The 15,524-nt window shown below is 48.6% G+C and overlaps 1 protein-coding gene across 5 annotated transcripts in view; it reads left to right on the top strand.

Annotated features, from left to right (window-relative positions):
* Positions 1-15,524, top strand: part of ADAR (adenosine deaminase RNA specific) — a 36,886-nt gene that overhangs the window by 512 nt on the left and 20,850 nt on the right. The window contains exons 2-3 of one of the 5 annotated variants that reach the window (XM_019662540.1): positions 11,925-11,987; positions 12,567-12,791. The exons of 2 other annotated variants lie outside the window; for them this stretch is intronic. In XM_019662540.1, coding sequence (XP_019518085.1) covers positions 12,777-12,791 — 15 coding nt within the window. In that variant the 5' untranslated portion in view covers positions 11,925-11,987; positions 12,567-12,776. Of the gene's footprint in view, positions 1-125; positions 252-11,924; positions 11,988-12,566; positions 12,792-15,524 lie in introns of those variants that run through there. 2 more of the 5 variants (XM_019662542.1, XM_019662541.1) reach the window with 2 other exon arrangements.

The raw sequence follows: 15,524 nt of genomic DNA, 5'->3' as shown, positions 1-15,524 counted from the left end.
CGGGGCGCGCCTTTCCGCGCCCTGCCGTCCTCGCTGCGGAGGCCCCGCGCCGCGTCCGCGGGGTAACACCCGCCGCCCTTGGCGTGCCTGACACACGGATGGCGTAGGCGACCGCCGCCGCCGCGGGGAGCCCACCGCGGGGTCGCGGCCGCCGCCGCGCTCCGCCTCGGTCCGGCCCCGTGCGGGAGGCCTGGTTGCGTCACCTCCCCCTCCTGCTTTGGCTTGGCTGGGTTCTGGCGCCCCACGAGAGGGTAAGCCTGCCTCTGGTGCTCCGGGATGCTGCCGCCACCGTTCGGGACACTTCCCTTGCAGAAAGGGACACCTGTCGTTGGGTTGTGAATGCAGTGCGGGGGAGTCCCAGCGCGCGGTTAGCGGAGGGAGCGGAGTCCAGGCGGCTGCGGGGGGCGGGGAGGGGGAGACGCGCACACAGGCCTGCACCGTGGCTGGGGCCGTGGCGGTGGAGGGAGGCCGGTTTGCTAGCACGGGTCCGTGGGAACAGAGAGCGCGGGAGCGTCAAGTCCGTGGCTGTGCAAATGGGAGGGATGATGCCAACTTCTTTCTTTGGCAAAGAAGGCTTGTTTCCCATCGCTTCAGAGGTCCCGGCATATCTTTCTCATTATTTCACTGTTGGACTCACAGTTGCGTGCTTGCTGCGTGGGGGGCAGGGAACCAGAGGACAGGGGCGAGCCCTCCGGAGTCAGGTCTTCCATGTACCAGCTGTGTGACATTGAGCGAGTTATTTAACCTCTCTACCCCTACTTGGTCTTATCTACAAAATGCGGATAATTATATCTACCTGGCAGGGTTGTTGTCAGAAGCTGAAGTGTCTAGCTATTCTTAGCAAGGGCACAGCCCCCCAGGCGCTTGAACTGGCTCCCTTGCTGAAGGTTTCCCACTTGTACAGCTGCTTGAGAAGCAGGGGAACTTTCTGCTATTCTGGATGTTTGCTTGTCTGCCAGGTGTGATAAAGCCAGACGTGGGGGGCGGGGGAGTAGGTGGGAGGGGGAATCTCAAACCCCATAATTTCTCTACTATAGACTTCATAGCATTTTAGCACTGGAAAGAGGTTAACGTTAAGGCCTCACTTCATTCTAGTAATTCCGGCTTCTCTTTATTGAGCACTCGCTGCGTGCCTGACACTGTTCCAAGCACTTTACTTGCACATATTTAATCCCACCAGCAGCCTAGATCGGTAAATATTATCCCCATTTTGCAGGTGCAGGAGGTAGAGTCTTGGCCAAGATCCTCACACTAGCTAATGGCAGAACTGGAACTTGAACCCAGGCCCTCAGGCTGTGTAGTTTGTAATTTCTCAGTGGCTAGAGCCCTGGCCACTGTGTAGTGGCGGAAGGGAGGCATAAGCAGGGGAGAGGGCCAGTATTTGCTGCACAAGAATAACATCTCAAATTGTCCAGTGATGAACTATCTTTTATTTTACCCAGCACTGTCCAGATGTGAAACAAGATTTGGCCTTTCCACCCAGAGAAAAAGGAAAGGCCCCTGGGCACACAGTGCTGGGATCGTGGGCACACAGTGGGTATTTGGTAAATGCCCGTGGAAAGAAGAAAAAAAGGTACTGTTATTTTGACCGGAAGGAGACCCGTTGCTTAATTCACAAAGGCGAACTTCCGCCTAGCGATTTTTATGCTATAACAGTGTAATGTGAGCATCTTTCTGATTCCTGGGTTTAAAGATTTGAAGCTGTGTTGCAGACCACGGTTGATAGGATCTGTGACCAGCTGATTAGAGGTTTCAGAGATGTGCACTGCAGGCTCTAAGCGGTTGGGCTTCTGTAGTGATCTCTTGAGGTCCGGCAATTTAACATCTGTTAGGCTTGGACCATCATGTCTTGATGTACAGCTGCTTGAGTTAAGTTTCCGGGAGAACACTGGATGATTGTTTGGTCTCACACATAAAGAGTTCAAAATACTAAGTTAGTTGCAAAATTAAGTCTTTGGGAAAGATCTGTGACTGATGTGCATTAATGTGGGAACAGCCAAGTGGGTTTAAACATAATAATCTTGGTGTTTTTGATGAGCTAGTCAGTGTTGGCTCTCTGTTTGAAGATGATTTAGGGCCGTATGGTGAATTATTAGGAACTCACAAGGCTTATATAACCCATATAAACTACAACTTGTATTTCATACTTTCTATCAAACTTAATGGGAGAAACCCTCTGACATCCTCACAGCCCCCCCCCCCCGTTTCCCTCTGTACCCCACCACTACCACACACGCAGTGAAGCTCTTTCCCAGCAAGGGGGTGTATTGATCAGGTTGCCAGTGGCAGAACCCACTGTAAACTAAACCAGAAAAGGGGGTTTCCCCTCTTTGCTCATTGGACTGGGAAGTCCAAAGCTGAGCTTCAGACATGGCTGGATCATGAGGCTGAAATGAAACCCTGAGGGCTCTCTCGGTCCTGCCTTTCCCTGCCTCTTTTTGCTGATTGGCCCGTCTCTCCCGCTGTCTTCTCTACACATCCTGCAAAGGCTGACTCCTGGCAGCCCCTAGCCTGTGACCTTACAGCCATCTTCTGGCATCATAAACTAATCACATCAACTAATCAGCTCTGTGTCCTGGCCTGCTCCTGGGATGGAGGAATAAGCTGCCTCTCCCTAACCATTTGGGATGGGAAGTGCAGAGTTACCGGGCCAGCAGAAACAGCAGGTGACAGCCTTCCGTGGGGGTGGCACGTGCACTCATATCCCACTTTGAGGCCCTTCCAGAGCCTTCCGACAGGAGTGCACCCACCTGGTTTCGTTTGTCCAGTCACACACCGTTACTCCGTTGTGGCATTGACCGTGCGTTCTCGTCCCTCCCGTGCCTTTGCATCTGCTGTGTGGGGCACCCTGCAGCACTGGGCCACCTGGCTGACGTCCTCCTGGGTTCTGGTCAGCCTTCTCCTCCCAGAAGCCTCCCTGGGCCTCCAGGTATGAGTTAGGCAGTCCTCCTGAGTTCCCGTAAACACCTCAGCACAGGGCTGGTGTGATTTCTGTTTGACGATTGTCAGTCCTCTAGACTGAGAGCCCCATAAGAGCAGAGGAGCTCTTTGCACTGTACTCCTCACCGCCCCCCCCTCCCCAGCTGGCCTTCGTTCCCTTCACAGCACTTGCAACCAGTTGGCATTCTGCATTGTATTGTTTATTGCCTGTCTTCTCACTAGCACATCAGCTTCATGAAAATAATGAGGAAAGGAAGTCCTGTTTCGTTTACTGCTGTATCGCTAGGGCCTAGGACAGTGCCTGGCACATAGTATGTGCTTAATAAATGTTTATTAAACCAATGAATGACAATCTACCCACAGGGAGAAAATGCCAGCATCGCATTGAGGAGGACTCCCATCTGCATGATAGATACAGTTGTCACTAAATGTCTAAGACACGGGCCCATCCAGGAAAGGCAGGACCTCACCCCCTGTGCGTCTGTCTGAACCTACAGAGGCCCGGGGCCAGGCCCCAAGGAGAAGCCACTGGAAATTCCTCCCCGTGAAATGTTGCACTCCCCCCAGACCTTTCTGAACTATGATAGGATGTATAGTAAGGCTTTTCCCTAGCTTGAGTCTTTTTCCTTATTTATTTTTTAAAACATTTAGCTGAGCACTTACAATGTGCCAGGCACCGGAGCTTGAGGATCAAGGCTTGTGTGCTTTAAAACTTTTTTTTCTTTTTAAATACCAAAACACTCAAGAAAGGCTGAAAAAAGCAAAAAATCCAGGTTAGAAAATGATTAAAGAACTGAGACCCTTCTCCATCCCGCGCATCTCACCCCCCCGGAGGTAGAGCTACTAATGATAGCGTGGCGTGTCTCCTTCCGTACCTGTGATAGCGTGGCGTGTCTCCTTCTGTACCTGTCTTCCAGGTGCTTCTGCCGCACCCACCCACCACCACCTCCAGGCGTGTGGCAGAGCTGGGGAGCGGAGGGACCACTGGCCCAGAGCCCAATCTGTCCTTCAACCATATCCAAGCACTCCCCCCACCCCCAACCCCCTCAGAGAACCATCTTCCTAATTATTGTGCTGCCTTATCTTTTGGGTACCCACGTCACACCCACCTCCCACAGAAAACCAAAATGAGGTGGGCATTATCCATTTGTTTCTTTTTTTAACACAAGAGTAGTTGTCACACTGATACTGTAGAGACTTGGGGTGAAGGCGATTGATGAACCCCAGCCTTCCCCCTCAAACACCCAGGTCTTGCGTCCTCCCAGCTTCAATATCCTTTTTTATTGCCCAGGCCTGATTTGCTTCCTCAAAAGGTCACTACCAGTTGACACTGCGATGCCTGACCGTTCGCTGTGCCTCATCTCACCCTGCCCTCTCCGGGACTGGGCGTTTTAACTAAAGAAGGGAGATCTCAGCTAAATTGAGAAACGCTGTCTCATTCTAATTTGCACTTTTAGTTATTATGATTAAGTTTGAACTCTTTCTGCATATGCCTATTAACCATTTTTATTTCCAATTTGTAAGTTTTCAGTTAATATTTTATCTAATCACTGTATTCTGCTATTTTTATAATTATATGAATTCTCTTAAAACCATGAGTGTGTGCTCATTATAAAAAAAAAGCTTTATTTGCTGTGAATAGTTTTCCAATTTGTTGTTTGCCATCTAATTTTGGCTTTATCATTACACATACAAAATCTGTTTTTCACTCTTCTGTAGACAAAATTTTTTTTTATTTTTTATGTTGCTTGTAAGCTTTTAAAGTGTTTTTCCTCATTCTGTATTCTAGTGTTTTATGGTTTGGTTTTTGATATCTTACTTTAAAAAGTTAACATTCAGTTTTATTTCACATTTTAACAAGATATTTGGTGAAAATATTGTATAATGTTTGAATTAAAATCAGTTTGAATTAGATAAAGGTCTATGTTTTATTTTAAAGAGCCTCACATTAATGTATCATATAGTTGTCCTTTTTAAAGTAATTTATCAGAGTATCAAAGCTCATTTCACAAAACTGAGATTCAATACATGTATAATTCTCATAATTGTAATGCTCTTAACATTCCCGTAAGCTGCCACATGAAACGGTGTTTATCTGGGCTGTTGATCTGGTCTAAAGAAGCACTGTTGTTCCCCTAACAGCATCTGGGTGTGTAGCCAAGAAAATGAATGTGTAACCTCTTACCGTTCCCTTATCTAACCATTGTTTCCTTAAGTCTCTTTTCTAGAGATAGAATTATATACAATAAACAGCACATACTTTATGTGTGCAAAATTCAATGAACTTTGACAGATACATAGTATACCCATGTAATCACCATCCAAACCAAGAAAATAAAACATTTCCAGCACCCCAGAAAATTCCCTCATGCACCTTGTAGTCACCACTATCCCCAAGAGCCACCCCTGGTCTGATATCTGTCATCAGATTAGTTTTGCCTGTTCTGAAATTTCCTATAAATGGAGTTATACAGCATGTACTTTTGTCTGTAGCTTCCTTCAGCAAGGTTCAACCACGTTGCATGTGTCAATATCCTCAATATATTGGGTTGTCGGGAAAGTCATGACGCATTTTTGCGACGAAAAACAGAAAAAATATGTCATGACTTTTCCGACAACCCAATACATCGATTGTTCATTCTTCAGTTAATGGACCTTTGGTTTGTTTCCAGTTTGGGGCTGTTAAGAATAGCTCTGTGAACATTCTTTTCTTTTTTCCCTTGTGTTTTTTGTTTTGTTTTTGTGGTAAAAACACAGCATGAAACTTACCATCTTAGCCATTTTTAAGGATAGGTCAGTCGTGTTACTTACATTTACATCATGAAACATCTCCAGAATATTTTCATCTTGCAAATCTGCAACTCGATACCCATGAAACAGCAACGCTTTTTTCTCCTTCCTGCTACCCCTGCTTCTGTGAACATTCTTGTATGAGTCTTTCTGTGGCCATTTCCTCTCATTTTCCTTGGTGACTACCCAGGAGTACAGTTGCCGGGTTGTAGGGTAGCTGTGTATTTAGCCTGAAGTTTTCCAGAATGGTGGTACCGATTTACCTTCCCCCAACAGTGCACGCAAGTTCTAGATGCTCTATATCCTCACCGACGTTAAGTATTGGGAGTTTTTCTTTTAGCCATTCTGATAGCTGTGTGTCTCCTTGTGGTTTTCACATCATATTTTAATCATTTGTTTCCATATCTGTTTCTGTTACTAGACTCTGCTTCTTAAGGGCAAATTTCCCACAATGTGTATTTATCTTGTTAACTTTTTTTCCATTTTGGGGGATGATAGATGCTTTATTATAGGAAACTTGAAAATTGTTGAAAACTATCAGAATGAATAAAATCACGGGTAACCCTACCTGTCCGACATCATCATTGATAGTTGGGTGTCTTCCGTGCCCAGCTGTGTTGGTTTTCCCCCAGACAGGGCAGCCCCAGCGTCCTAGTCCTCCAGCCCCCCACCCTGAGGGCGTCACCTGTGTCACTGCTAAGAGATGAAATCTCCGAGGCCAGCTTATTAGACTCATCACATCCCTCTCTCCCTCTGCCTGGGGAGGGAGCCTGGGCTTCTCAGGGGAACGTGGGCAGAATCGGGGCTCTCAGGAAGGGAGGCATAGTTCCAGGGTAGGTGGCACTCTCTGCCATGTAGACATGTAGTTTTTCAAAGCTAAAAGCTGTTCTCTGTTTACAATTTTATGTTCTTTCCACGTACTGTGAGCTGAACGCCTCCTGTGGCATTCACTCTGTAAATATCACTTTTATGTGCCGCATAATTTATGACTTCCAGAATCTCCCTGGCCTTGTCTCCAGTATTGGATGTGAAAGCAGTTTTCAGGTTTTTGCTATTGTAAGCAATACTGTAGTGAACACAGGTTTTCTTCCTCGATTTCAAATCATCCACTTCAAGGTCGATTTTTATGAATTTGTTATTACAGTTATTACGCAGTAATAGCGTTACATTAGTAATAGCAATGACTGCTGAGTATTAACGGAGGCTGTGAACATGTTTCAGACTTGACACACCGTGTCCAAATGCTTTGTGGAAAAGCCAGACCCTCAGTTGCGTCTTAACCACCAGCATGGCAGAGTGCCTGTTTCTGCCCGCTCCTCATTTTTTTCCTTTGCTCCCTCTTTCTTTCATTTAGTCATGAATGCATGTTCATTTGACAGTTATCTGCTGAGTACCTTCTGTAGCCAAAGCACAGTGGGTCGTGGAGGTACAAGACTCGGACTGCTCAGGAAACAGCCGTTGTGATGAATGCAGTGATGGTGCAAATGTGTGACTGTAACTTGCGGTGAGGGTTATGAAGAAAGCTTCCCAGGGTTATGGGTCCTAAAACTTCCTATGCCCTCTGGCATAGAGACAGGACTGCAGGAGAAAACCATGTCATGGCTTTTTCAAGGCTGCAAGAGTGCTCTGTGGCAGTGGGGCACGCAGGATGGAAGGTGCCTTTTGTGAGGTCTGGTTAGGGTAGGCTTGGCGGGGGCGGGGGGCACGCTGGGCGTGGACCTTTATCCAAAGAGTGGTGGGGAGCCACTGAAGGGTTTAAGGAAAGGGGGTGGCAGTGACCTAATCATAGGTGAGAACATTGCGGGGCCAGAGTGGACCCCTAGAGTATGGGATTAGATGGCGGAGGTGGGCTTGGTGTCTGTCCCCAAGCAGCACTGCATGATCTCACTTTTTTAATTGCTAATTGGATGAATGAAAACGTAAAACGTGTTACCTTTTCATGTCTTTAATTATTAGTATAATTGGATGTTTCCCCACATGTTTGACAGGCGTTTGGATTTCTTTTTTGTGAACTGCCTTTTGTTGGCAGCGTGTTGGTGGAGGCAGCTTAGCGTGAAGGCCAAGGGCACCGACACCAAGTGAATCCTGGCTCTGCCATTCCTGGCTGTGTTACCATGAGCAACCTCTATGGCTTTGTTCTGACTCAGTTTCCTCATCTGTACCACGAGGCCAGTAACAGTGGATCTCTTTCAGAAGGCAGTCGTGATGATTCAGATAAACCACAGCACTGGCGCATGAGCACACTGTGTGTATAGTATATGCTCTTATCTAAGTGTGTGGGCTGTATACATGCTTACATGCCTAGCAGCGCCGTCCTGCATGTGTGTTCTGGTTCCCCGTCTGCCTTCATTTTTTTATTACTATGTTTTTAAACTTTTATTATGAACATATTCCAACATGACGTTACTTTTTTTAAGATTTTATTGGGGAATTGGGGAAGAGGAACAGTGTTGGGGAATTGGGGAAGGGGAACAGCCAAGTTGTTGTCCTTCACTCTTAGTTGTGGAGGGTGCAGCAAGCTCAGCTTCAAGTCCAGTCGCCATCCGGCTGCCTGTCAGCAGCTTGCGGCCACTCGGCCTCTCAGCTCAAGGTGCCGTGTTCAATCTTAGTTGCGGGTGGGCGTAGCCACCATCCCATGCGGGAGTCGTACTGTCAATGTTGTTGTTAGAAGCACATGCTCTCACCAACTGAGCCATCTGCCACCTGCTGGCAGCTCAGTGGCAGCGCAGCTTGGATGCAGCTCACTGGCCCATGTGGGAATCAAACCAGCGACCCTGTTGCTCAGAGCTCGAGCTCTTAACCAACTGAGCCACTCAGCTAACCCATGACGTCAGTGTTTTGAAGCATGAGATTGTATCGGCACTGGACGGCTGTCAGTCTTCCCTTTGTGATGTCCTTCTTGGCTATGAAACAGGCCAAGCCATACATGCTGACTTGTTAGTGTTTTTATTTAGCCAATAGGTATGATTATGCCCACCATCACATGCCTGGCACCTACAGGTAGTTACGAATACTGCTTTCCTGTTTTCATTTACTGGGCAACTTGATTGGGTGCAGGCACTTCCGGAATATTGTGTCTCCAGGGGTACCCGAGGCATCTCTTGCTTCCTGTAATGTCAAAAGCCAGTCTGGTCATGAACACCCAAGAGCATATACATCAGCAGAAATGCCGGGGGGAGCCCCGCTCAGCCGTGGGGCACCTCACTTGTCTGTCTACACAAAGCCTTACAGGTTTTCAAAGCAAGCAGGGTGATTGTGGGAAGACCTTGAGAATTTTGAAAATTACGTTGCTGTGGCAGTAACTGTTCCAGTGGAATAAAAAACCCAGTGATAAAGAAATGAAAAGAAACAGCAACCCAACCAAAAGAGGAGGGCAATAGATGTGTGCCTAGCGACTCCATGGATTGCCTATTATGTATTTCCTAGGAATGGAGATAACCAGTGTTTATGTGCGCACCTTTCCTAGTCTAAAACAACGCCCAGTACTTAAAATTGACCCCGGAAGTTAGGACTTTCTGATACTACGTCCCAAGTCAGTAGCATACATTCACAGGCAGTGCAGTTCTGTTGCAGTATTACTGTGAGCAAATATTGAGGGAGTTTGCAGACATCTGCTTTACCATAGGGAGCAAGAGGATCCAAGTGGATGGAGCCCATATGTGCAGAGTCTGCTTAGAGGAAATTGTAGACTAAAAACACTTGTTATAAATCTGCGTGCCAGCACGCAGTGAGGTTAAACAGGATCCACGGCAAGCCAGACGAACCGTTAGAGTGAAAACGCAATAGCAGCGATTGGAGACTAAAACCAGCTCAGTAGTCAGATGATAAGGCGGTCTCCCCATAACTGGGGAGGCCCAGGCCCCTGAAGTCACGTTTGGAACGGGAGCCCAATGCTGTGAGGTGAAAGCCAGGCTTCCGACAATACCGTTGAGTGCTGGGCTTTTTCACGCGTACCCTCCTTTACATGGCCGCTCGTCAGTCACCACGTAGGCGGCTGTTAGTAAGTAGCCTTCGATGGTATGTACACAGGAGCGCTTGCATTGGGGTTACTTCCCAGGGGGCAGCGGGCACTCACCTGCCCCCAGGCAGCTGAGCATCTGCCTTAGAAGACGAGCGCCCCCGGAAAACGGGAAGGGTAGGCACCAGCGAATTGACAAGCAGGGGCTTGGGGTCATTTTGACTGTTTGCTTGTCTGTATTTTCTGTAATCAACCTGGTACTTTTGGTTAACTTTTTAAAGAGCTTCATCCAACTGGTCAAGTCCCTACAATAGAACAGCACACAAGTTTACGTCACCACCTCACAGGCCCCTGGGAGCTGAAACAATTGCTGGGGGGAGGAGATGAAAGGTTTATGAATAAGACTGTCTGGGGTTACTTGAGCTGCTCAGATTAAATGACGGAGCCCGTCTTCCTTCAAGGCACAAACTGACCCTCGGCTCAGCAAACAGATTTCCCGTCTGCCTCACCACTGCATCCCGTGGTAGACGAAAGGGTCAGCAGCGGTGCCCTTTGCCCTGCACAACAGCTGTGGTTAAGGCTTTTCTGGAACGTTCTTGTAAAGAAAGGGTTCAAGGCTGTGGGATTGTTTAGCATGAAGGCAAGAAAGCAGAGGTAAGATACAACTCATTTGACTTGAATGGAAAACAGACTGTGGGAAAGCAGGCTGGAATTGTTCTAGGGAGTTTGTTCTGGTTTTTCACCATGTAAAATTGTGGCATGTAGCACACACACACACAGAAGTGTGCCCAAAGTGTAAGTGTAAAACTTGATGAACTATTGGAAAGCAACATATGTCCAGCCCCCATCAGGTCAAGAACTAGAACATCACCAGCACCCAGAGCTTTCCTTGGGGAGGGGGGGCTCCCCCCGCCCCCATTCCTGTCCTTTATGCGGAATGTAGTTTTACCTGCTTTGGGACTTTATGTAAATGGAACCTTATATAGTATGTATATGACTCCTCTCACTCGATATCATGTTTCGATGATTACTCACCTGGTTGCCTGTGGTCCTAGTTCTTTTTGTTGTTGTTGTTGCTGTATAATATTCCATCGTAGCTGTATGCCACCATTTACACGGTTCACTTTTGGTGGACATTTGTTTCCAGTTTGGGGGCTATTTTGAATAATGAACAATGAAGCTCCTGCCCACTATCCCGGTCTCCGTCCGGGAGTGGAGAGGAATTGCGGGGTGTGACTGTTCTCGCCCTTCCTGAGCAACAGTGAGCTGGTCTCCCACCGTGATGAGGGGCTGCCCCGATCACGGTTAATGCAGCCCGTCTGGTGGGTGGGCAGGAACTCTCTGTGGCTTCACTGTGCATGTCCCCCAGGGAATGGGACTGAGGACCCTCCATATGCTTGCTGATATTTGAATTTCCTTGTGTGAAGTTCCTGTCACACTGTTTTGCATTGTTTTTCCTACTGAGCCGTTTATTCAGTCAACAAACCAACCTTCTGAAGGTCAGCATTGCAAGGGGCGCGGGGACTGTATAACACATGTTCCCTGCCCCGAGGAGAAGACTTGACAGCTCTAAAGGCAGATATGTAAACAAGTAACTCAGAAGATTGTGATGAATGCTGGCGGATCAGTCTCCCCCACCAGGCTGTTAGCTGAGGACGGACGCTTCCTCGCACCGTGTCCTCAGTATGTTAACATATCTGGCACATATTAGGTGCTTAGCTGTTGTGATAAGTGAGTGAATGAGGCATTTTCAGGGGATGGTGACGGTGCCCTAGTAGGGTAGGCGCAGAGTCATGGAGAGGCACAAAATGAGGAAGCACAAATTGCAGCCAGAAGGTCATGTGTAAAGGAGATCTTGAAAGACTGTTTTGCCAGAAGCAGTGAAGGAAGTTTCTTCCAGGCCAGGGAACAGACTGTGCAGAGGCACAGAGGAAGCGAGGGCGCAGCCTGCACTAAATGAACTCTAGTGACTGACACTTAGCGGGAATGCAAATGGGAAGACGGTGGAGACAGGGCGTCCCCTGGGGACCGTGCTGTAAAGGGGCTGCCTTGTAAATCTCAAAAGCGGTGGGGCTGAAATTGAAATTAAACACAAAAAAATGTATCACCTGGGGGTGGAGGGAGTTGCTGTTGAGCACTGGAACTGATGCACAGAGTCTTTTCCTAGACATCTTGGACAAAATAGAGCAGACACCTAAACCTGATCTGGAAATCAGTTGAATTTGTTCTCCCGTAGATAGCAGAAGTGATCTTTTGGAAAGTCGTGGTGTAAGGAGCGGGTGTAGAAGAATGGTGAAGGGTGAGTTTTGCGCCGTCAGAGCTGCACAGCCTGGGAGTCACGCCTACCTGTAGAGCTGGTGTGAAGAGGAAGGGGAGGGAGCTGCGAGGGCTTCGCCCCTGCTTGGAGGGGTGAGGGTGGCGGTGGATGGCTTTATGTAGATCATTAATTGTTCAGTTGCTGTTACTGTCTCGCATTTTACTGGCTATTATCAGTTCACATCAGCTTACAATATTCAAGGAATGTGAACAAATACTGCCCGGTGGGGATGGCAGTCATTTGAAGAGATCTGGCCCCCACCCCCACCCGCTCCGCACATTAGACACATGGTGACACTGGTGCGGACCAGGGCGACAGAGGACAGCGCCTGGGCCGTTTCTGAAACGTTAGGCTTCCGTGCGTCTTCGTCTCCCTTTGCTTTCTTGAGGGGCCCGGCCAGAGGCCTGGGGAGGTCGGTGTTCACGGCCCTTTTCCTGAAGGAAGGGTATCCTGCCCGGCTCTCATGCGAGGATCAGGTCTGCAGTCCCTGAAGCGCGGCGCCTGGGCCCAAGCCCCGCCCCCCGGCCCAAGCCCCGCCCCTCGGCCAAACTTCTCCAACAGGCGGGCCTTCCTGAGAAACGAAAGTGAAATTGAACCGGAGCCGTTTCTCAGCCCGGCAAGGAGGTGTTTCCTGTCCGAACTCCACGGAGCAGAATCCTGGCCCTTGGAGCCCACGGCCCACGCGGGGCAGGACGGGGCGTGTCGCACCTGGGGAGGGTCGCGCTGCGGTGCCCGGAGGGTCGCACTGCCCGGACATGCCGCCGGGGCGCCATGGACCCGAGACAGGTAAACCACCTCGGCCGCCGGGTTCAGCCCGAGAGCTGCGTGCGCTGTGAGCGTGTGTGCGTCAGCTCTTGCCAAGCAGAATCACTGTCCCAGGAATGGATCCTGCTAACGCTCCGCGTTGAGCGTTGCTTGGAAGAGGGCTTGTAGGGAACGTGAGCCCCCACAGGAGCGGGGCCCGAGCCCAGGCCCAGGCAGAGCCCCCTCCCTTTCTGTGAGCCCTTTTGGCCCCACTTGGACAATACGCGTTACTTGTACGCTGACCTCTCGACACTCTTTCCACTTCCGGAAGGCTTTGGGGAAATGAAAAACAGCCTTTCTGAACCTGTAGGAGAATCTTTATAGCACCTTGATTTATTATCGCTAAAAACGGGGAAAACCTAAATGTCCTTCAACAAGTGATGGGATAAACAAAAGGGGATGCGTCCGCGTCATGGAATGCTTGGCCAAAAAAAAAACAAAAAGAAAAAGAAGGAAGGCCTGATACAGGCTGCAACTTGGGTGGACGCATTATGCGGCGCAAAAGACTCCATGCTGTTTACTGGACGTTCTGAACACAAACCAAACTAAAGGGGCAGAAAACAGAGGGCGGTGTGGGCGAAGCAGTTGACTGCAGAGTGCTGAGGAGACTTTGGGGAAATGTAAATGGCCCACGCTGGTAGTTCCGAGGCCACCTGTGCTGTGGCTCCCTCCATGTTGTCACAACTTACAGAATTGCCCACTAAAAGAGTCCGTTCTGTCTGTAAGTTTCCCTCCATTTTAAAAAAAGATTTTTATAAAATATATACGTGTGTATATGTGTGTGTTTTACAAACACACACACACATCTATCTCTCTTAAAGAATGAGGGCCCCTTACGTAAAGGAAAAGCATTTTTTTCACACGAACTAGTATATTACCCTGTGAAATATACTGTAAAGGTGGTAAAGGTGGGGGACTCATCTCTTGATCCTAAATATATGAGATTGGAGGGAACTTTGGCAGGGCACTGAATGTCAAATGGCTCGTTACGTAGTTTGCGTAGTAAATAGACATGAAGTGGGCGAGGGGACAGGATGGATTTTGGAAAGACCTCCATGGGCTGGTCCCCCACTTTCTACCTGTTGCTCCCATTCACTGGCACTCCAGAGGGCCCTTCTCAACTGGGGGTTTGACTTGGCTTTTAGGGGCCTTAAGGGGGAGCATGTAAAGAATAAATTAATAACCCCCCTCTGATCTTTCTCTAAAATAACGATTGTTAAGAAATATATGTCCTTTTCTTCTGGTTTTTGTCCATCCTAGCAGTGTTCCCACTCTCATACATAGTCATGGATTTTTTTTCTTTTGTTTACAGAAAAAGAGGTTTATAGCATAATGTTCCTCCACAGCTTGCTTTTTGTGTTGTTTAATTTAGTATTATGTCATTCCTAAATTTTCTCCAAGGGAATACAAATATATTGCACCACTTTTTTTTTCTTTTTTTTTTAAGTACATAGCATGCATGGGTGGTGATTTATTCAACTCTTATTATGTTTTCATTCAAATGTTTCGCAGGTTTGGGCCAAGCAGTAGCAATTTAAATCTTGAAAGCATTTAGCTAGGAACTGACATTAGCCACTTTGAAAGAAAGTCCTTTTTCCCACGGCCACTCGAAGAGCTAATCAGAACAGCCCCGAAAAGCCTGGGTGAACGGGGCTCTCACTGCCCTCACACCTCAGCCCTCCTCGCAGTGTGATGAGGGAGGGGTTGTGTGCAGCAAGAATGGGGAGAAGAGAGGTGGGCCTGCGTGTCTCGGAGTGTCCCGTTCACACAGTCATTAATTCAGCAAATGTTGGTTCAGGATCAGCTTTGCCAGGTGCTGGCTTAGGTAACTAACTGAAGCACAGCGCTTGTCCCCTGGAGAGCTTACCGTGGAGTTGACTGCAGCCCCCCACCAATAATAAATGCTTCATGGGGGATACTGGGCGCGGAGTTGAGTATAATTTCTAGGGCACCTCGTATTGTTAATTACCTTTCAGACGTGCTGATCTACACGTGCCACTAAAAAATCAGTAGCTGTGATAAAAGGTACAGTGGGTGCTGTGAGCAGTGCTGAGGGGAGGAAAGTATGCTCCTGGGTGGGAGGCGGTGGAAGCGTAAGAAGCCGCCTGCTGGAGACAGTGAGGTTTCGGGAGACCTGTAAGGAGAAGGTCAGGCGTGTGGCAGTCGCTGGAAGCGCAGGCCCTTTGGCTTGGAATTTGGAGGTTTGGGAAGATTAGCGCTTGTGATAGCCCCGGGTAAGAGGCAGTGAGGGATGGAACTGGAAATGCCATGTCTAAGGGAAAATGCAGGGGTGGTAGGCAAGACTAGATGTGGGGGCGGGGGAGGAAGGCAGGCAGGTGGCAAAGGTGACTCTCGGGCTCTGGCCTTGGTAACAGTAATAAGAACAGCAGTGAAGGGGCTGGGTTGAGGGGAGAGATGAATAGGCTGGGATGTGTGGCGTTTGAGGCAGCAGCAGGATATCTGAGGGGACAGATTGTCTAGGCATTTGGAAATTCAAGTCTTAAGCGTCAGCCCCAGGGGGTGGCTGGAGATAATGGATTTGAACACTGTTTCTTACAAGGGCCAGTTTAGGTGCTCGGAGTGAATGGAGGAAGTCGGAGTGAATGGAGGAAGTCGGCCTAGGGAAGGAACGGGCCCTGAGGCTGACCTTGGAGACTGACTGTAAGGGGCGGAAGAGAGGGACAGGGACAGACAGAGGGAAAAAGAGAGGTGACA

The sequence above is a fragment of the Hipposideros armiger genome, unplaced genomic scaffold (genome assembly GCF_001890085.2).
Source record: "Hipposideros armiger isolate ML-2016 unplaced genomic scaffold, ASM189008v1 scaffold_378, whole genome shotgun sequence".
NCBI classification, from domain to species: domain Eukaryota; kingdom Metazoa; phylum Chordata; class Mammalia; order Chiroptera; family Hipposideridae; genus Hipposideros; species Hipposideros armiger.
Note: the sequence above shows the minus strand (reverse complement) of the source record. Positions and strands in the feature narration are given on the sequence as shown.